We start from the raw sequence: 19,465 nt of genomic DNA, 5'->3' as shown, positions 1-19,465 counted from the left end.
AAATGTCGTTCTTACAGGTAGGGATCTTCCGATTCGTCGCACACCATCTCGGTCAACGGGGGACAGCTTATCATCAACAAGAACCTCCATGACTTCCTCGAGGTCGTGCGAGGTCTTGAGTACCGAAGGGCAGGTCAGCAGCACCAATCTTACATGAGAACCAATCTCTGGATAGACGCTGTCTGCATCGATCAAAGCTCGAGCGTCGAAAGAAACCATCAGGTTGCACAGATGGGCAAAGTCTATCTCAACGCGAGAAGTGTCATCATATGACTCGGGCACGCAAAAATTTCGACCTGGACATTCGTCCCAGTTCCTCGACGTTACATGTCCTTCATCCTTAGAAATGAGTATTGACACGGGCTTGGGTATTCCAAGAGATTATGCTAGCTCGCCATACCTACTTAATGCTCAGTGATCATCTCGTTTTGTTAGGACAGTTGACGATCTGCATACGCATGAGAGGGTATGAGTTCTGGAGCCTTACTGCTTATTAAAGCAGATGTATAGAACAAGAAACTGCTACAGGAAGCCCGAAGTACCTCGTTTGATTCTGGCGTGGGAACAAGAAATCATGAGACGCAGGAGAATCCGATGGACGGACAGCCAAGGTCTGGAGCCTTTATGGGACGAAGATACAAGAGGCATGAAAGATCGTTTGATGTATTGGCTGAACGAGAGCCGCGATGCGAAGTGCGGCCTCCTCCACGATCAAGTGTTCTCCATCCTCGAGCTTGCTGCTGAAGGCGCTGCAATCACGGCCGACTATAGTATGCCACTCTTTCAGCTAGCATGCCAAGTAATCGAGGCGAGCGATTGTAGGATATGTTTATGCGAGGTCTGTTTGGTCACCAGTGTGCTAACATACGGTCTGAGGAAGTTGGTCTGAGGACACTTGCGTGTACGCTGAATGGGATGTCCGAAGAACCGATAGTATTCGCGGGCGTTGTGATGCAACAAGGCTGACCTAGGAAGAACACTGAGACATGATAGGCACCGAATACGGTTCTGAATGGGCTGTAAATTTCGATGAGATAACAGTTCAAGTCCCAATCCAGCGTCTTGCTAACTGGTGGAGTCGTTCAATGGCCTTATGTGATAGAGCAAAAAGGGGCACGCCACGGCCACCGGTTAGGATCAAACGCGGCAATGTGCCGCATAATTATGTGAAGAGATAAAAAAAAAGTAAAGTATAGACCTTGAGTCTGGTCCAGGCTAAAGTTACGAGGGCACGCAGCGATGGGAAAGACCAAATGGCAGCCGCAAGCAACCCTGCGCACGACCAGACGAACCAGATTGCAGACAGCGAAACCATCGATTATGCATCAGCCCCATAAGATCCCCGCAGGTCCAAAGCTCAAAGACCCTGACAGCTACCAATTTGATGATTCTCTTTCCGTATGGCCGTCCTCGACCCACCTTGACACGTGTCGACCCACCACGATGCATATACACCGCTATACACCGCGTGCCCGCCTCATCTGAACAACCAATATGACAGTTATTAACGCAGTTGAATCAGCATTTACATAAGTCCTTTGATCTAAATCTCAGAAGTCTGCTTCTATACTTCGACTTCCAACTCTCACCACTCACTGCACAATCGCTGTCACCCTCACAACCTCACACCAGAAAACGGAGTCAACGAGTATTCAAGATCGACGTCCAACACCACATCAAACCTCACCAGTTCAAATCCACCTGCACGGTGCTCTACCTGCTCTGCCCTTTCTTCAGACCTATACCAACCAACCATCCAACCAACCACGACACAATACGCAACGATGTCCCTACACACGCGCCAACCCACACTCCTCCGCATGGTCATGGACCCCTCCTCCTCAACTTCTCCCACAACACCCACCAAGCCCGCCACAACATCAACTACACAAGACACAAGTCCTATCAGGACAGAGCTCGAACCCACACCGCTCCTCCTCGCCCTCGATATGGCTGCTGAGCGAAAACGTCTGCGCAGCCGGAAAGATTCTGTTTTGACTGGCGCGGGTGCGGAGGAAGAGTATGTAGAAGTTGGGAAGGCTGAGGTGGAGAGTATTGAGGAAAATCAGATAGAGACGGTGGAAGCGGGTGATGGCAAGGAGGTCATTATTCCTGTGAAGGAGGATTTGAGTCAGCTAGCGCTGCTGGGGCAGACAGTTAGCAATGGATTCTGGAACGGGGTGGAGGGGGTGAGGAGGGGAGTTTGGGGGCTCGCTGGGTGGTCGTGAAGCACGAAGAGAGATTATGAGCATCATGAAGGCGTTTGGGACGCTAAAGATTCGGGAAATTTGAACATTCATTGTGCGCTATGGCGCTACACTATACTACAGGTGATATCGTATCGTCATTACTCCTTCCAAACCAGTTTGTATCAAAGCTCGAGGCGAGGCACTTATTTCTTAGTGTCCTCCTTGGCCTCCTTAGCCAGGCTCTGCGCCTTGTCACCGTGCTTCTTCAGCACCTCAGTGACCTCAGCAACAGCGTCCTTGAAGATTTTCTGCGCCTCGTCGCCGTGCTTCGACGCTGCCTCCTGCAGCTGCTGGAGCTTGGGCATGATCTGATCACCGCCGGGAATCTTCTTCATGTACTGCTCAGCATACTTCTGGACGCTGTCGACGTCGAAGCCGGACTGCTGTGCCTTGTCCTTTGCCTGGCTGGCGGCGTCCTTGACGTACTTCTCGAGGTCGCCAGTGTCGCCCTTCTCAACGGCGGTCTTGACCTTTTCGTACAACTCCTGCACGTTGCCGGACTTGAGAGTGTCCTTGTTCTCCTCGACCAGCTTCTTGATCTGGGGATTCTTCTCGAGGTAGGGCTTGGCCTGCTCCATGCCCTTGTCCCATGCCTTGTCGCCGAGCTGCTTGACCTTCTCGACCTTCTCCTGAACAACGCTCTTGATCTTCTCAATGTTGGCGGGGCTGATGCCGGTCTTGATGATGTCGCTGATCTGCTGCCATGTCTTATCGACCTCCTTCTTGGCCTCGGGGCCGTACTGGTCACCCAGCTGCTTCAGTGTGTCGATGTTGCCGCCAACCTTCTCCTTCAGCTTGGGGTGGTTGTCCATAATCTGCTGAGCGGCGTCGCCAGACAGATCGGCGATGCGGCCGAGATGCTTAACGAGTACCTGCCATGCCTGCTGTGCGGTGAAGACACTGATGTCGCCGCCCTTGAGAACATCGCGGAGCTCGCCGTAGGCCTCCTTGACGATGGAGTCTACCTCATCACCGTGCTTGGCGCGGACGGCATCGAGATCGTTGAAAGCAGCGTCAACGTATCCCTTGGCGCCGGGGATGAAGGCAGCGTAGCTCTGTGCAGCGCTGCGCAGCCACTCGAGGGCCTCGTTAGGCTCGGGTGTGTTCTCCTTGATCTTCTGTGTAGTCGAGTTGATGTAGTTCTTGGTCTGCTGCGATGCAGCTACGAGGTCGCGGGCACCTGACTGTCTGTAGAAGATGTAGCCAACTGTGACAGCGGCGGCGGCACCACTAACAGCGCCAATGGCGGCGTGTGATCCAGCGCCAGAGTTGCCAGATGTAGCTGATTCTGTTGACTGAAAACGGGGCTTCTGTGCGCGGAACTGAGGCTTGACATGGGCAGCAGGGCGGCTTGCGCAGCGAGCTGCGAAGCGCGCGTTCTGGATGGCTTGTCTTGAGTACATTGCGTAGTATGTGTGTGAAGGAGCTGAATTGATGGCAAAGGTGAGGGAAAGGTGAATTGGATATCTCAAGACAAAAAGCAATGGGATTGTATGATGAAATAGTATAGCAGAGAGCTGAACCTTTTAAGAGGGAGCACACGGCGCTTTCATTCATGGTCCAAGCTCCTTTCTCCCATGACGTATTCGTGACGATCCTTTTAGTTCGCGTACCTGCCAGGAACGCGAACGCTCTGGATTTTTGACCGACCTCCCACGTCAGTTTCTCCACGGGAGCCGCATTTATGCTGAGCGTCCCCGCATTTCCATGTGAATCCGGTTTAGTTTCGCGACGTTACGAAGAGGTTACGACGGAGCTTCTGCCGATCAACGTTCTGCGCGCCGACGTCCTACTGAACGCTTGTCTACTTGGGCCCGAATTGAGTTGAAAATCCTAAGTGTGGTAGAAAATCAGATGAGGTGCTAGACCTACAATCGCTGTCATTAACACAGCTATAATAACCGATGCTGGGGGCGGCTGACTGTCCTTAAGAAGAAAACGTAAGCGAAGATTAGCCACAAAAGCTGACAACAGTGGCATAAGCGACACAACATCAGGTGTAACGATGTGATATACCTCTGGCATCGCTCGATAGAACTGCAAATCGTCCAGACGTACGGTCAAGCTTAACAGCCTGTTCCTTTATTGATGAAAGTCGCCGCCCAAGGACAAGGATACCCTCATCTCGCAGTCAGCCTTACCATCGCGGGCACATTCAATGGAGCACGCCTTGATCGCTCCGCCATCGAGAGCATCAAATGCTCCACATCAGATACGAATTCTGAACGCCCTTTCTGCGGAGACACTTCTGCTCGCACGATGTTTCGTACGTAGTCAGGACCTACCTGCATACGGTATTCCATTACCTGAAGCCAACCGCTGCGATCGCCTTAATCGTGTCAAGTCACTTCTGGAGGCAGGCGCTGATCCGAATATCATTGTTGGTATCTACAAAGGCGATAATAGGTTGACAGTGGAACGCCTGGAGCCAAATGCGGACAAAGTCGAATGGCTCGATGGCACGTCACATGACAAACCGTCTTACATCGTCAGAAGCTGGACACAGAGTGTGGCTAGGGGTTTGACCCGTCAGTGTAGTCCGATTGTCGAGAGCATAACAGACTGGGACCACGCACTTACAACACTCTTGGCCAGGCATGGCGCACGATTGAACGATATCATCTACTACCTCTGTGCTGGGTTCATGACCGAACGTACTCGATACCTGGACTCTGGAGAACAGCGCTTCATCGAGCGGTTGCTCAAATCGCAGGTTCCTATGGATCGACCACTGCAACGGTGGGTCACAAGCACTCTGGAAGAGCATCTCCTAGGACAGGCCAGCTTCTTTTGCGCTTACCTGTTGACTACTGAAGAACAAATCGCTCGATTGAAGCGGGTTCGCCGGGCACCTCTCGAACTCCCGGAAGAGGCTATACAGTGCATCGAGCGCAATCCGACTCTTCTTACAACACTTTCGCATGGTGTACCTGAAACACTTGTGGCTGCAGTAGTCGATGACTTGCGTCTTCTTCCCATCGCCCTCAGGAATGGCTCCCAAGTATCGGCTGCTGACAGTCGTGGCCTCACGGCTCTGCACATTGCAGTCGGGAGTGTCACAACTGCCTTTTGCCAACGTCTTATCGAACTTGGTGCTGATCCCGACACCCATGATAGTATTGGTGTCACACCGCTTATGGAAGCTGTGTACTACGGGAACGACGCCGCGGCGCAACTTCTGCTGAGTGCTGGAGCCGATCCAAGTCCTGGATACCAATCTGCTATAAGGAAGCTGATGACCGCTAAATCGGACAAAACCGCTCTCCGCCTTTTAAGGAACGGACTCCGAGGCCCAAAGCCACCTGACGTCGTCTTGGAATTACCCAAATCAGACAGTCACGGGCCATCGTTTCGAGTTTTTATGGGGAATCGCTGTGTGCCCCAGCCGCTGGGTGGTCAGTGGCGGCTTCTACGAGACGAAGCGTTCGAGCAGTTCGCTTCCCTGGGATGGTCAATACTTCACATTGCCGTTTGGCATGGTTCGCAGAGCATGCTTGAATTGTTGCTGAGCTCTGGAACCGATGTAACGTGTCGGGCTATTCCCGGCGGATACATACCGAACAATCCTCTGACGGTCAGTTGGTTCGCGAACGCTCATACTGCTCTTGATCTTGCGATTGAACTATCCCGAGATGCGATAGCATTCCTCCTACTCGAGTATAATGTTGGCTGTCATGGCGAGAGATATCAGGCGTCGCAGTTACTGGAGAGAGCCATAAGAGAAGACAGACATCTCGCTGCTGAACGTCTCAAGTCAAATAGTGCGCGTCGCCCTCCTCGAGGGAGGTTCGCGTCGTTCGAAAGGCTGAACTACGACAGAAGAGACATAGTGCGTTCGTCATCATCGGCGTTTCTTGTTCGCCGTGGTCCTCCACAATGGTTTGGATCATTCGATTCAAGGAAGTTCGTCTGGACCCTGGCAAGCAGACTTCCTCTTACTGTTTGCACCCATGGCCAACATGAAGATTCTGCCGCTGCCATATCGAACCGGCAAGCCAGTGTCACAACCAGACCATCGCTATGCTCTCTCTGCACTCTCTTGCACGTCCAGAAAGAGTGTTTGGCTAGCAATCACCACTTAGCCGGACCTGTCATGGGCCTTGCTTTAGGACGAGATGAAGAGGCACAGACTAGATGCCTGATCACAAAACTCGGCAACGTTGAGCGTCAGCATCCAATAAGACCGCTGCCATGTGAGCCTTGCATTTCATAATTAGGAATTAAGCTAAGCTTTCTGTACATGATAGTGTGGCAGCCTTTTTATATAGCTTACGCTAATATCTTCAGATGCATCCCATCGCCTGCTACAAGCCATAGCTGTGTTAGATGATTCAAGCTCAGGCTCATCTGCAGCCACAGCAACAGCTCGACATTGGCTGGATACTTGCATCGAGAAACATCAAGTATGTCGAGCCCGACCTCGTTTGTACCACCCAACCAGATTAGTAGAGCTGTTAGGCGGGAATTCACTGCGACTAGTTCACAGATCGCATTCGGTACGCCTGGATGAGCCATATGTGACACTCAGCCACCGTTGGGGACTCGATGAAACATCTCGAACTACACTCAGCAATCTAGAGCAGCGATTGCTTTCATTTCCCGCAGAAGAGCTATCGCCAACGATGCGGGATGCGATCACGGTTGTCCGAGGGCTCGGGTACCACTTCCTATGGATTGATGCTTTGTGCATTATACAGGACTCAGACGAAGACTGGTTGCACGAAGCCTCAGAGATGAGCTTTGTTTACAACAACGCTGTTCTTACCCTGGCAGCAGCGAACTCGACAAGTCCGGATGAGGGGATGTTCCGAAAGCGTGACTTTCAAAAGCTTAGACCGTTTCAATTTCGTCACGTGGAGCGGTTCACCGGTCAAGACCTTAAGCAGTATCTAGACTTTTCTGGTGATCTAGCAGAAGAGCTATATATTTTCCCAGCAACAAATGGCGTTCAAAGTGGCGTTCGACCCAAGGGTGTCCTGGACACTAGAGGTTGGATCCTCCAAGAACAACTCCTCTCGCCTCGGATACTGTACTACGGCCAGAATCAGATATACTGGGATTGCGTCACACTGTCTGCTTCCGAACTATCCCCAGTCTCAGCATCGCTCCTGGAGGACACTAATCCGGACGAAACGTGGGCATTCAGAGTTCTGCGTCGAGCAACTGCAGGGTCTGGTGACGTATCACGTCTTCGAGAAAACATTGCAGACATCTGGTTTCACGTGATTCAAAACTACTCGGCGCGCTTCCTCAGCAACCCGATGGACAAGCTGATTGCCATACAAGGAATCATACAAGCGGTCGAACGTCTGCTTAACGTGCCATCAGTAGCCGGCATGTGGGAACAGAACCTGTGGAAACAACTCATCTGGTGGCGAAAGGATCGGACCACAATAGCCGCTCCTCAGGACGCCAACACACAATCGTTCGGCCCAACGTGGTCATGGCTCAATGCAGATGGCCCAGTGTCATACTGCAAAGCCACGGACTCGAGTGAGTTCGGCCGAGCCTTCGTTGACCTCGTGCCTGTTGTCAGGAACATATCCGTCATAACTCAGTATGAGCCAGCAGCTGCGCACACACAATCTGCGTTGGAATTGTCTGGGCCGTCTTTCTCCTGCAAACTCACGGCCGAAGACTTCAAACGGACGTTGATAGGGCGAAGATGGGAGTCACTCTCCGTAGGCACCAAGAAACTTGGGTCCGTTAGATGGCTGCTTGACCGCCCAATTGACTCACTTCTCAACCTTGAATGCGTCGTTCTCGGCGAAGACGATGTTGCTAAGGAACTTGTAGCTCTCTGTCTCGTGGAGGACGAAACCACGCCTGGCCAACACAAACGCGCCGGCTTGTGTCAATGGGACGGCTTGCAATGGCAAGTAGCGAGGTTTATGGGTTCAGAAGCTGACAAGCTCGAGGAAAAGACCTTTACGATTGTGTAATCATTGGTACGTGTGATTTGACGTGTGGGATAATGTTAATGCTTGTCGTGACTGTTTTCTGGTGACAATATTGATTTTAAGCACATACAACGTATGATCGACACGCAACTTGATCTATTTGTCTTAGCATACGTGCTAGGGATATTTGCAAGGAGTAAGGATTCCGGTGTCAGAGTGTTTACGACTCTTGTTCACTTAGTGTCTGCGGACGCCGCGCACTTGCCATCTCGGTCCGCCAGTCTGTCTGAAGAGAGTAAAGGAAGTGCGCCTTCGAAGGCGCAAGTAAAGATTTCACAACAGCAATTCTTGAAGTTTTCGATGGTCAAGCTCGTGCTCGGCGGCTCACTTGACAGAAAATGTTCGATGATGTGGTGTATAGATATTTACTAATTTGCCAGTTGTTCATTACATTTGTGTCGCCAGGCGACTCAACACTTGCACTAGCCTGGAGGTCTTGGGTCCGGATCACCATGAAAGCGCATATGAGAGCGGCTCCTAATGCGCGAAACTCTGGGCTCCTCCCTGAGAGTGGCTCCTTGAGTCCGAAATTTTTGGGTTTCTCTTTTTGCACTTCATTCCATACCCTAGCAGCATAGTCATACCTGGACTGAGATCTTTGCGAGTGCAATGCAAGACTTTCTTTGTTCATCTTTGTGGCGGCGTAGTCGCTGTAGTACACTGATAGCTACGGTAAACGATAACGTAGGATTATCGGGTCGATGGATTACTGCGCTGAGTTGCTATCTAGCTAGGAGAAGACGACGCTATACCTGACCTGAAACATGCTAGTCCAGGATAGTCTGATGTTGTGCAACCTCAGGCCTACCGACTGACCGATACCGTAACAATCTTTTTACCTGCATACTCGCTATCAACATCACTTCCTTGCAACACCGACTAGCGCCACCATCGGAATCCCTACCAGTTCCTCTACACCTTCTTCCGCACTCGGCCTTTTGATCGGCACAACAGCTTTCTCCACCTCAATTTCTAGTTGCTTCCTGAACGTGGTTTCCTCCTCCCCACTCCACTTCTGGCTATACCTACTCAACAAGGCCATCAAGTGCCCACACAACTCTCCCACATCCTTGCCTGCAACATGCACCGTCTTCTCTCCTATCTCGACAGTCTCGAATCCCGCGTCTCTCAACACACTCTCCAGCGTCTCTGCCTTGAACCATTTCTCATCAACCGGAGGCCGAAACAAGGGCTCCTCGTGGCCGCACGCCCGCTGCGCTTCCCTCACGACTTCAAACGGCTTGAGCTCCTTCCAGCTCGTCACTACGGCCGTGCCGCCGGGCTTCAGCGTACGCAGGATTTCCCGCGCACCGGTGAGGCCGTTGTCGAAATGCAGGATCCCGCAGTTGGTGAATGAGTGGCTGAAGGTTCCGTCTGGGAAGGAGAGAGACTCGCTAGGTGTGACGGTGAAGTGGACGCGCACGTTTAGGAAGGAAGCAAGCATGGAGTTTGCGGATTCGCAGCCCTGGTAGCCGGATTGTGTGAGGCTCACCATGGCTTCCGATTTATCGGTGCAGTGGATAGTCAGAGCGTAGTCGGCGTCCGGGCCTCCTTTGGTGAGAACATTGCGCGCGACAATTTCTTGGGCCACAATGCCGGTTCCGCAGGCATTGTCGTGGATCACGGAGCCCGATGTGATGGAAGGGCAAAGTGTGAGTATGTGCCGTGCGAGGTCGCGCGTGCAGCCGCCTGTGGACGCTTCGTATGCGGCCGCGCGGGCTTTGTTGTCGAAGTAGCCCTCTGTTGGTTTGGGTGTCGATGAGTCGCCCATTGTGTCTACTAGATCAATAAGATTGATTTGAGTTACACGGCGGCATCTTCACATCGGGTTGCCGTTGCACCTATATAGCTGATGGGTTGCTCAGTGGGTCTTGGAGCTCGGAACAAAGAGCTGAAGTTCAGCTCGCTTGCACCCGGCGCTTCACCGCTTAGTGCCCCAGTGCTCGTGACGAAGTCGCTAGATCCAAGCAATCAACCACCAGACTTAGCGAAAGAAAGGCCAAAGGTCGGTTGGATCGAGTCTCGTGTTGTCTTGGTGCTTATCCAGAAGGCTACTAGTCGCTGTCTAGCTCCTCTGCCATCGACCGATCGTAATGATCCGCTTCAACCTCGTCTTCAGCTCGCTTACCTCAGCACTCTCCTCCTCACATAGTAGAACACCGCACCAACAATCCAAATACCGATCAGAATCGCAGCCTGCACTGGCGCAAACACCGCGCCCCGCACCACAACGAACCCGCTGATGAGTGCAAACAAGATTGGTATCAGAATGAAGGGCTTGACCGGTCTCTCCAGTTCCGGCTCTCGAAAACGCAGAATGATGGCACCGAGCACGGTGAGAAAGAAGAATGCGTACTCCGCGAGTCCGTTGAGGGTGAGCAAAATGCGCATGTTGCCGAGGAGGATGTAGACCGCTGAGACGACGAAGTTGAGAATCAGTGCGTTGCTGTAGAACCATCAGTATGTCAAGAGTAAGCCTTATACGAATAAAAACGTACATTGGTGACTCCCCCTTATCCATCGCTTCTTCAGCGTTCTCTTCACCTTCAGCGCCCTTGGCGACTTTGTAAGTCCCAATCTGACCCACTGTACCGAAAGCTGCAGGGAACCAGTTCTTGTTCGCAGCTGCGACAGCCATGCGTCCAGAAACGAAGGAGTTGCCAAGCGCTGAGCCTGCAATAACCAGACAGATAAGAATTGTGGCAGCGTAGGCTCCACCTTTGCCCAAAAGTTGATTCACTGCCGTCTGTTTGTGAAAGTTAGCACGGTGTACGAGGGTCTCAAAGAGAAAGCTTGACTTACAACCGCCGCAGCATCTGTAGTGGAAACCAGCTTCCACGGCAGCAGGATGTAGTAGACCGCGTTAGCAGCTACGTAGCATAGAATGATGGTCGGAATAGCTGTGTTGATAGACAATGGCAACTGCTTGCTGGGATTGCGCAGTTCAGCAGCGACATAGTTCGCCTAGTTGAATGTAAGCGATCTTCCGTCTCATTGTGGACGTTTCAGCAGCTCACCTTATCCCATCCCGAGTACGCCCACAGCGCTCCATACAAAGCTGCACTGTAGAAACCAAGCGACTCCCAGGTCGACACCTTAGTCCAATCGAATCGACCCGGTGCTCCATCAGGTCGCGGAGTATCGCGCCTCGGAGCAAACCAATGTTCCCTTCGCCAGTCCACACCACCAACATCGTTACCAGTAAGACTGTACTTGATGACAACCACTAGACCCGCAACAATAAGCAAAAAGATAGTCAAGAACTTGACCGCAACAAAGAACCCCGACAACCTCGTACTAGTCTTTGTGCTAATCGAATTCAAGGTCGTAATAACTGCCAACACTGCAATGCTCAACAACTTATGCGTGACCGGCGGCGTAGGATTGTTAATCCCCAGACTAGAATACACGCTCTCGACAAACACAATACTCAGAATCGCAAGCGTAGCCGGCATCGTCGCGACGATCCAACTCCAGGCCGCTAAGTAACCCCAGAACTCGCCGAAGATGTGGGTTAGGTAGGGCTGGATGCCGCCTTCGCCTGGAATCGCGGTGCCCAGCTCGGCCATGGTGAGCGCGCCGGTCCAAGCGAGGATGCCGCCGAGGAGCCAGATGAGAAGCCCTGCGCCGGGAGAGGGCACGTTGGCATCTATGGGGCCGGGAGAGGAGAAGACGCCGGACCCGATGACGATGCTGATGAGCAGGGCGAAGCCGTCGAGGGCGCTGAGGTTGCGGGCGAATGTTCCGCGGGGTGATGCGGATTCATTGCCATCTTGTTGGCGTACGATGTCAACAGGGGGTGTGTCATCACGCTGCAGCAGCGGTGTTGTTTCTGATGAAGCCATGTTGTGTCGTGATAGAAGGGAGAACGTGGTGGTGAGAATGAGGCTGGGATGATTCACGATGGCTGACGAATCGGCGATGGGGATTGCGTGCTAGCGCGATCATCTGAGCACAATGTGTGGATCCACTCCTCCATCAGGTGCTGCTTCAAGAGAAGAGACATGAGGAGATTGAGCCCGTCGAAACTCCAGCAGCTGCTTTAGATGCATGGTCTGACTCGATTTCGATGGCAAGGCCGTCGTTCCCCGTACCGGTAGCGCGGAACCCCGCGCTCGTCAAGTTCCGAGGTCCATTTCGCAGAGCCTCAACCCTAATCTCGTCTTCAACTTCAACATGTAAATCGAAGCCTCCGCATCTCTTCGTAGCTTTCCCAAGCAAACATGGTAGTCCGCCCATACTTCACACCCGACAAGGCCGTTCTTCCTTTTGACAAAGTTATCGAGCTCGAAAAGATCGATGCATGGACGTTCCGCTCGATAGTGAAAGCTTACTCTCCCACCGGAGGCGAGAACGGGACATATGGCGGCCATGTATTTGCGCAAGCAGCATGGGCGGCTGCTCAGACGGCTGATGAAGGGTTCTTCATTCACGTGCGTTTCTCTGAAATTGTGACCACTATAAATGCTGATTGTCGAGCAAGAACATCACGGGCTGGTTCATCCTAGGCGGCAAGCCCAACGAACACTACATCTACAAAGTTGATAAGATAAGAAATGGATACAACTACTGCACACGCTCCGTCACAGTCGTTCAAGATGTGGGTCAGGCTATGTTCACATGCACGTGCTCGTTCAAGCGCGAAGAGGTCTCGCCATTCGATGTGCAAGAGCACGTCGACCTGAAGAAAAAGTACAGCGAAGCGCTGGGTGGGAAGCAGGACGAACCTATGATGCATGATGCGGCACCGAGTAACGACTCAGAGTATTTCCGCGAAATCTACCTTCCAGCGCATCCAGAGCATTTCAATCCGATCGGTGGTCTGCATCTGCGTAAAGCCGATATGAGCAGGTACAATGCGAGTCGCGATCCTCTAGACAGGAGACAGCTGACATTTTACACCCTGAGAGGCAGTCTGCCGTTACCGACAGCTCCCTTTCCACCCGGCCCAGGGAAAGCGTCGTTAACCAGGGAGGCGAACCTGCATGCGTGTGCGCACTTGTACGCATCAGACCGCAATTCGCTCTTCATCGTGCCCAACCACCTCGACCATGGGAGGGAATTTACGCGAATGGCCTCACTTTCACATAGTGTAATTTTCCACGTCGGCGTCAAAGATTTGATCATGCCGCCTGAACCACGCATCGATCATCCGAATGCTGATTGCACGCTGTGGAAGGATGAAAAGCTGTCGCTGTGCTCGTTAGATGGGTACGAAGGGGATGATAGGGATGCAGATGGGAGGAAGTGGTTTGTGCAGGAAGCTTGGATGACAAGAGCGACGGGCGGGAGAGGACTGCATACGAGTAGGATGTGGGACTATGAGAGGGGAGTGCATATAGCGACGACGTTTCAAGATGGACTGATACGATTTCGAGAACGGAAGCCAAAAGTAAACGCGAAGATGTAGATGAAGAAGCGTTACTTCCATACAAAGGTCAGCGTTAGAATGAGTGCTCAGAGCTTTCCCAAATATGACTGACTGAAGACTGAAATGTTGGTGAAAGATTTGTCGACACGAAAGAGGAAAATGTGTCACGAAGTCAGTGGAAACATACATATCTGAAAGAGTGAGTTACTTGCAATAAGTGCTACAACAAACCAAAATAGCATTATTGTGGTTCACCCGCTGGTGGCAGCGTGAAGGGTAACACTAGACTTCTATGCCCCAGGAGGTTGATCGAACCCTGAGCTCGTATGCTGGCATCATGCAATCCAGTTCATGGGCTCGATTGTCCGAGGTAGGTCGACGGCGTGCAAGGACTCAATTGTCCGAGATTGGTCGACGGTGCGCAACGACTCAATCTTCTCAAGAGTCTTGATCTCCATCTCTTGCGACCACCATTGCACCATACGCAGCCTGCGTACCGCGTCGCAGAAGCATATCTGCAGGTCCCAACCCTCCCTGAAACCTTGCTCTATATCTCGAAAAGCCTTCTGCATCTTCTGCAACCAGTCCCCTAGGTTTTTCAAAACGTCACCATGGCAGAGTAGCTCTGTAAGAGTCTGATCGAGTCGCGGTTCTAGCACGTAACGAGCCTGGTAAAATGAGAACAGCGCATTCGAGACCTCACATAGTGTATCATTCAGAGCGTCGCCGAGACGTGCGACTTCCCCATCGTCATCCATACGGACTGATAGTATGGCTTGATAGATGCAGCCCCGCGCCGTAAGTGTTTTAGCACTTCCGTCGTCCAACTTTCTGTGTGGGTTCATTATGACCTGAATACGCTCATGTAAAGCACATCCTGCCATACAATAGTCGTAGCTTCTGGAGTCAACCATTGGCGGTTGTTCGGCATCACCGTCATTTGAATCGATCCCTAACCTCCAAGGAGAGGTAGCAGAGGGCTGAGGGTCTTCATCGAAGAAAAAGCTTGCTAAGCTCGCCGGGCTTTGCACTGGAGTGCTACGCTCAGATGTAGTCTGACACTCTACATCCGAGGGAGTCGCTGCAATCATCAGCACCCACATGAGTTTAAACGGAGGCGGATACTTACGTGCCGGAGGACTTGGGACATATAGTTCATCTTCCGGAACGCCGTGGGCTCGCATCCAACGCTTTATTCTCTCAGTTTCGACCCGCTTTCCCCTCACTTTAAAAGTCAGGTCGCCTTGGTCGATGTCAATAAGTTTTCTTTGCTGCACCTTGCGAACAATGCTCGCCATCTCGCGAAGCTTGATGTACTTGCCGAGCTTCCATTTCTCAATCACTGTCTCATACTGCCGAAGCCTAGACGAGTTAGCAGACCATTTATCAGGGCAAACAAGAGGCCATACTCAGCGTGAAACCCTTTTTCTGCCCAAATGATTTGCTGTACAGTTTGAAGTCCTAGTTTCTGATGGCTGTACAATTCGAGGATGCGAGATTTGTGAGGCTCCCAATCAATGTCGCGCAGAGTCGTTGCTTTTGGCTTGCGACGCTTCGCAAGTGGCTGATCGAGTCCGTTGCAATGATCACCCTGCTCTTGTATACCAGCAAACCCAGCAAATGTCTTGTCAGGGGGCTCAGTCGTCGTCTCGAAGGGAAGATCAGGCAAGCTCATCCATGAGTGTGCAAAATCCGCAGCGTCAAATGTTGTAGGATCAGTTGTATTTACTGGCCAACCGCATTGCGTAGGTAGATCGTGAGGATCCTGTATCGTTGTCAGTACAAGCCTGGGCGCATCAGCCTGCTCTGTACTGACCATGGAGACTCCTGGGTTGTTCAGTGAAGGTATGAGAAGAATCGTGTGCTTCTTGTACTGACTCGCCGGTAGGTCGAGTCTCTCTTATAGATATGTAAGGGGGACCTCCAATTTTCCATGTCAACGCCAGCCTGATACTGGTGGCGCCGGAAAGACCTCTTGTGATTGGCCGGATCAAATTCACAATATGCACGCTCAGGCCACAGGAGAACGCGGAAAGATGACTTGGCGAGACGTTCGACCAACTGGAATGTAGAAAATGTTCTTGTTTCGGAAGCGTGCCGCTGCGCCGTTGGGTGACGTCTGACCGGTCAGGGCGGCTATGCATCTGAGCGTGAGTGGCCGTACTACAGAACAGATTCACAATCTCGTCGGATCTTTCCCGGGCGCCGGTATAGTGTCAGTGCATCTGCCAGAATATGGTATAAGATGGTAGGGGGGTACATTCAACAGATGATATACCTGAGCCTCAGTATACACCATCAAGTTGACTTCCTCTTGAGTTAAGAACCATATTGTAATGGCAGCGCAACTGTCGCCTGAGGCTCTTGCCTCGATCACCTTCGGCATCCTGCAGCTCAGCATCGGTCTTGTCGCACTCTGGCAGCAACGACAGCTCAGTCGCCTACATCGTAAGTGGCACCGACACCTGTGTTCTGTAACCAAAACTAACGTGTGGTAGAAACCCGATCCGAAGGGCGAAGATACACGATCTGACGAGTTTTCTGGTACGGAGGGTGGGATGGAAGAGCCGCTGGTCGATATTGGTTATGGAAAGAAGGAGCAGTGAAATCGAAGTTGTTGACACGCCAGTAGAGGCAGGCAGGAGCGACGCAACGAGTTTTGACACGCAAGAACACCCCAGGCCTGACACATGATTGTTGAATTAGAGACTACAAACTATACGATTCGGGTATACCAAGCACAAAGCATGAAACACATTACCCAACCTCTATTTCCCTCAATCTTCCCCTCTCCCATCCGTCTCTCTCTCTCTCTCTCTCTCTCTCTCTCTCTTCTCACAAGCTCTCTCTCTACCCGTCACCACCGCCCATCTCCTCCACATGCCCCGGAACCGTCCAGGCCTCCCCTCGACCCTTGCCTTCCTCATTCTACCAACTACTCCCCTGCTGCGCATACCCGCCCGCATCGAGCGCCGGAATACTAAACCCATACCCATCCGTCCTGCCCTCTCTATCAGAGTTGCTAATTTCAACTCTAAGCGTAACATCTAGTCCAAAGGGCCCACAAAGCCCCGTAGGCGTCAGCCCCTGGGCCGCAGGATGCCCAGTCCCAGCATTCTTCTCACCATCATGGATTGCATGGCGCATATTCCCCTTCCTCTCAGGCGGCGCAGAGATCGCGCTCGCGGCACCGTTGATGCTTGGTGCCTGACCAGGTGCAGCGGCGGGCGCAGACAGAGTTGAGGTTGAGGGCGGTGTTGATTCGCAGATGATGGCGTAGTTGCGGGAGGGCATGGTAGCGTGGTTTGAGTTGCGGGTCTTCTGGTCAACCTTGTTGCCGTTGACTACTGCGGCGCCCTTATGCGCTTCTTCCTTGGTGGGCGCGTCGGTGTGCTCACCGTTTGCGAGGCCGTTGGAGGTGGAGATGGGTTCCGTGCCGGCGCGGACGACGTGCGTTTCGCCCTTGACGCCGGGGTCGCGGTTGAAGATCTCGAGGAGGGTCTCGTCGGTGTCGTGGTCCAGGTGGTGGATTTTGTTGCGCTTGGCGAGCAGGTTGGCTACGGCGGCGGGTGGGGGCTTGTTGGTGATGGCGGAACTGATGACGTTTGGGATGTAGCGCCAGTCATGCTCGGCTGGGATCTGAAGCTTGGGGTTGGAGTAGAAACGTCCAACGGCTGCAAGATGTACGTCGCCACCGAGAATGGTGACGCGAGCAGAGTGCTTCTTCGAGAAGTTCTGTAGCATCTGGACGAGCTCGCGGCGCTCAGTCTTGTGCTGACGCGCTGTGTAGTGGTCATCTAGATCATCCAACAAATCGACCTTGCCATCAAACTGGTTGAAGAACGAGCCTGCCAAACCGAACCGCTTGTTCAAGAACTTGATGGGCGCAATGAGCGGAGACTGCAAAATGTTCTCAAGCCAGATCAAACGCGGATACGCGATCGGCACACCAAGCAGGAAGATGAGATGCTTGAGGTTCGTGTTCGCCGAGAACTCCTTGTCCAAGCGATCGAAGACCATCTTGTACGTTTCCGGGTAGTTGATCTGATGACGAGTGCGTTCCGTTCGTGCATCGATACCAGCAAATGCAATACGTGCTCCCAACTGGCAGTAGATGTTTCGGCTGCGCTCCTCGACGTATGGGCCGGGCTTTGGTCCAATAATGTACGACGGATCACCCTTGTCGTCCGTCATGACCCAGGTCTTCTCCAGCTGCACAGGATCCGCCGGAGTCGTTCCGCTGGGGTCCGCACTTGTCGTCTTGGGCGCATCGGTGGTGAATGTGCTCTTTGGAGGAGCCAAGTGGTGTTGGAAGAGCAGGTAGTACTTGTGCGCGACGCCACCGATGCCTCTGAAGACGGCGCACTTCATGAAGTGGTCGGTGTACGATCCAAATCCGTCGATGATGTCGTGGTCATCCCAAATGTTGACCTGCGGAATCTGACCATTGGCTGTGGAGAAAGGTCGCTGACCATACCACTTGACGTAGTTCTGGAAGTAGTACTCATCGCAGTCCGCGCGCATCTGCTCGCCAAAAGCGAAGTCGCGACGCTTGTGAGGATTGCTAATGGCGGTCCAAGGCTTCAATGGTCCATCAACACGCACTCCATCGTTGTAGATCTGGTCGCCTCCACCAAGCATAACATGGAAAGGCCTCTGTTCATGCATACGCAGAACATCGTTCCAGAGCGCTGGGCCAGACCAAGCGTCAACATCGGTGCCAACACTGAAGCCATTGCACGAGTGAAACATGATGCGCATCGACTGGTGAATCGAAGGCACGGCAAAGTTCTGCGGCTTCTCTGCCTTGCTGCGGTCCGCGTACACCTGATGCTGGAACTCGTACTGCCATCGCGCCTCGAACTGCTGGAACGGCACTTCGACGATGAAGCGCCAGAATGCGCGCTTGGGGTCCTCGTATAGCTTCTCTCCACCGATTCTTACGGGCTGGGGTCTGCTGAACTGGACGTTGCCTGCATTCGGGTCGACGGGGCCCGCGGGCGCCACTACCATGACAGGATCATGCTGTCCTGGCGTGGTGACGATCAGGATGCTGCCGTGCCACAGTGTCTCTCCGCCATTGGTGCTGGTGTGCCTGTAGTTGAGGAGCGGGCCAGCCACGATGTCCAGCCCTTCTGAGGTGCTGACAATCTGCGGTCCGTATCCGACGCCGGTGGTGCCACTGTGAGGATCTGGGTGAGGCTGGGTTCCGTCAGGCACGCCATTCTTCTGGTACTGCTGGTTGACGGGCGACAGGCCCTGCTGCTCGTTGGTGATGACGCCGGCCATGGTGGTCGGTCAATGGGTATCGTCAGGAAGGAACAGCACGTCGACAATTGTTCTGTGCCAAACGTCAGTGCTGCGACTTGAGTCAAGCGAGCAACCACCTGCTAGCTGCAATGCGCTCGGCCTGCGTAAGCTCAGTTATTGCACGCCTGGGCGTGTGGTACTGGGGCGTGTGTACTGTTGCGTGTTGCGCGTTGCGCTTTGCGCGGCTCCTACAAATCGCACGAAACAATCGTGCTGGGTGTCTCAAAGGTCGCAAAGAGCACGATGGAGAGGCGCACGGCGGCAGACGTGGATGCGTCACTGTCTATATGGTTTCCAAGGTTGCTATGGCGCTGCGGGCAGGGATGCTTGCCGCTAGCCAGCCACACCCATCCCCCCCTTCCTCGTCCCAAAAGCCAAGCATTCAGCTTCTCATGACATCTTTCACATCTTGCTCCAACCAGATGTCGCCCATGTGAATCGCAATCTTGCCTTCATCTTTTTTAGTGGAGCAGATCAGACGTCAAACACGCCATCTCGAGTCTAGCAGTGGCTACTGCAAGGCTCGGGCGCATCGCAAAGTCCCGGCGAAATCACTTTGGCTCCCGTCTGCGCAG

The 19,465-nt window shown here is 52.9% G+C and overlaps 9 protein-coding genes across 9 annotated transcripts; 3 read left to right on the top strand and 6 right to left on the bottom strand.

Moving 5' to 3' along the window:
* Window positions 1-574: 574 nt before the first annotated feature.
* BU25DRAFT_422071 (uncharacterized protein) lies at window positions 575-1,178 on the top strand (the record flags this gene model as incomplete). Its single annotated transcript, XM_033708130.1, has 2 exons — window positions 575-854; window positions 994-1,178. The coding sequence occupies 2 exons, from the start codon at window positions 575-577 to the stop codon at window positions 1,176-1,178; spliced, it is 465 nt and encodes a 154-aa protein (XP_033561393.1).
* Window positions 1,179-2,278: 1,100 nt separating this feature from the next.
* On the bottom strand, window positions 2,279-4,128 carry BU25DRAFT_411263 (uncharacterized protein). Its single transcript, XM_033706510.1, has one exon. It carries the CDS (start codon window positions 3,650-3,652, stop codon window positions 2,393-2,395), a length of 1,260 nt encoding a protein of 419 aa, XP_033561392.1. The 5' UTR covers window positions 3,653-4,128; the 3' UTR covers window positions 2,279-2,392.
* A 2,506-nt stretch (window positions 4,129-6,634) lies between these two features.
* BU25DRAFT_309307 (uncharacterized protein) lies at window positions 6,635-7,033 on the top strand (the record flags this gene model as incomplete). Its single annotated transcript, XM_033702108.1, has 1 exon — window positions 6,635-7,033. A coding segment is annotated over one exon (399 nt), but the record flags the coding sequence as incomplete, so codon positions are not given.
* A 1,319-nt stretch (window positions 7,034-8,352) lies between these two features.
* On the bottom strand, window positions 8,353-8,954 carry BU25DRAFT_70784 (uncharacterized protein). Its single transcript, XM_033712030.1, has one exon. The coding sequence runs from the start codon at window positions 8,838-8,840 to the stop codon at window positions 8,514-8,516; it is 327 nt and encodes a 108-aa protein (XP_033561390.1). The 5' UTR covers window positions 8,841-8,954; the 3' UTR covers window positions 8,353-8,513.
* Window positions 8,928-10,156, bottom strand: BU25DRAFT_70794 (S-adenosyl-L-methionine-dependent methyltransferase). Its single transcript, XM_033712032.1, has one exon. The coding sequence runs from the start codon at window positions 9,978-9,980 to the stop codon at window positions 9,069-9,071; it is 912 nt and encodes a 303-aa protein (XP_033561389.1). The 5' UTR covers window positions 9,981-10,156; the 3' UTR covers window positions 8,928-9,068.
* On the bottom strand, window positions 10,157-12,190 carry BU25DRAFT_70793 (amino acid transporter). The gene is made up of 4 exons (XM_033712031.1): window positions 11,227-12,190; window positions 11,012-11,173; window positions 10,708-10,955; window positions 10,157-10,655 (listed from the first exon to the last, which is right to left on the bottom strand). The coding sequence occupies exons 1-4, from the start codon at window positions 12,052-12,054 to the stop codon at window positions 10,334-10,336; spliced, it is 1,560 nt and encodes a 519-aa protein (XP_033561388.1). The 5' UTR covers window positions 12,055-12,190; the 3' UTR covers window positions 10,157-10,333.
* Window positions 12,191-12,213: 23 nt separating this feature from the next.
* Window positions 12,214-13,628, top strand: BU25DRAFT_411261 (acyl-CoA thioesteras-like protein). The gene is made up of 2 exons (XM_033706509.1): window positions 12,214-12,642; window positions 12,693-13,628. The coding sequence occupies exons 1-2, from the start codon at window positions 12,433-12,435 to the stop codon at window positions 13,617-13,619; spliced, it is 1,137 nt and encodes a 378-aa protein (XP_033561387.1). The 5' UTR covers window positions 12,214-12,432; the 3' UTR covers window positions 13,620-13,628.
* A 164-nt stretch (window positions 13,629-13,792) lies between these two features.
* On the bottom strand, window positions 13,793-15,468 carry BU25DRAFT_368965 (uncharacterized protein). Its single transcript, XM_033703913.1, has 4 exons — window positions 15,397-15,468; window positions 14,990-15,345; window positions 14,710-14,942; window positions 13,793-14,661 (listed from the first exon to the last, which is right to left on the bottom strand). Exons 1-4 carry the CDS (start codon window positions 15,397-15,399, stop codon window positions 13,916-13,918), a joined length of 1,338 nt encoding a protein of 445 aa, XP_033561386.1. The 5' UTR covers window positions 15,400-15,468; the 3' UTR covers window positions 13,793-13,915.
* An 897-nt stretch (window positions 15,469-16,365) lies between these two features.
* BU25DRAFT_411259 (uncharacterized protein) lies at window positions 16,366-19,061 on the bottom strand. The gene has a single exon (XM_033706508.1). The coding sequence runs from the start codon at window positions 18,867-18,869 to the stop codon at window positions 16,509-16,511; it is 2,361 nt and encodes a 786-aa protein (XP_033561385.1). The 5' UTR covers window positions 18,870-19,061; the 3' UTR covers window positions 16,366-16,508.
* Window positions 19,062-19,465: the final 404 nt, after the last annotated feature.

This window comes from Macroventuria anomochaeta (assembly GCF_010093625.1).
Source record: "Macroventuria anomochaeta strain CBS 525.71 unplaced genomic scaffold BU25scaffold_18, whole genome shotgun sequence".
Classification (NCBI taxonomy): Eukaryota; Fungi; Ascomycota; class Dothideomycetes; order Pleosporales; family Didymellaceae; genus Macroventuria; species Macroventuria anomochaeta.
Note: the sequence above shows the minus strand (reverse complement) of the source record. Positions and strands in the feature narration are given on the sequence as shown.

What these genes read in the sequence shown, in the direction of transcription:
- BU25DRAFT_411263 (XM_033706510.1), bottom strand. Translation starts at nt 3,652, where the DNA reads ATGTACTCAAGACAAGCCATCCAGAACGCGCGCTTCGCAGCTCGCTGC.
- BU25DRAFT_70784 (XM_033712030.1), bottom strand. Translation starts at nt 8,840, where the DNA reads ATGAACAAAGAAAGTCTTGCATTGCACTCGCAAAGATCTCAGTCCAGG.
- BU25DRAFT_70794 (XM_033712032.1), bottom strand. Translation starts at nt 9,980, where the DNA reads ATGGGCGACTCATCGACACCCAAACCAACAGAGGGCTACTTCGACAAC.
- BU25DRAFT_70793 (XM_033712031.1), bottom strand. Translation starts at nt 12,054, where the DNA reads ATGGCTTCATCAGAAACAACACCGCTGCTGCAGCGTGATGACACACCC. An exon ending in CGTACTCGGGATGGGATAAG is followed by an intron (nt 11,174 to 11,226) that starts GTGAGCTGCTGA and finishes ACATTCAACTAG; the next exon opens with GCGAACTATGTCGCTGCTGA. An exon ending in CTACAGATGCTGCGGCGGTT is followed by an intron (nt 10,956 to 11,011) that starts GTAAGTCAAGCT and finishes TTTCACAAACAG; the next exon opens with ACGGCAGTGAATCAACTTTT.
- BU25DRAFT_411261 (XM_033706509.1), top strand. Translation starts at nt 12,433, where the DNA reads ATGGTAGTCCGCCCATACTTCACACCCGACAAGGCCGTTCTTCCTTTT. An exon ending in ATGAAGGGTTCTTCATTCAC is followed by an intron (nt 12,643 to 12,692) that starts GTGCGTTTCTCT and finishes TTGTCGAGCAAG; the next exon opens with AACATCACGGGCTGGTTCAT.
- BU25DRAFT_368965 (XM_033703913.1), bottom strand. An exon ending in GAAAAAGGGTTTCACGCTGA is followed by an intron (nt 14,943 to 14,989) that starts GTATGGCCTCTT and finishes TAACTCGTCTAG; the next exon opens with GCTTCGGCAGTATGAGACAG. An exon ending in TGTCCCAAGTCCTCCGGCAC is followed by an intron (nt 14,662 to 14,709) that starts GTAAGTATCCGC and finishes TGATGATTGCAG; the next exon opens with CGACTCCCTCGGATGTAGAG.
- BU25DRAFT_411259 (XM_033706508.1), bottom strand. Translation starts at nt 18,869, where the DNA reads ATGGCCGGCGTCATCACCAACGAGCAGCAGGGCCTGTCGCCCGTCAAC.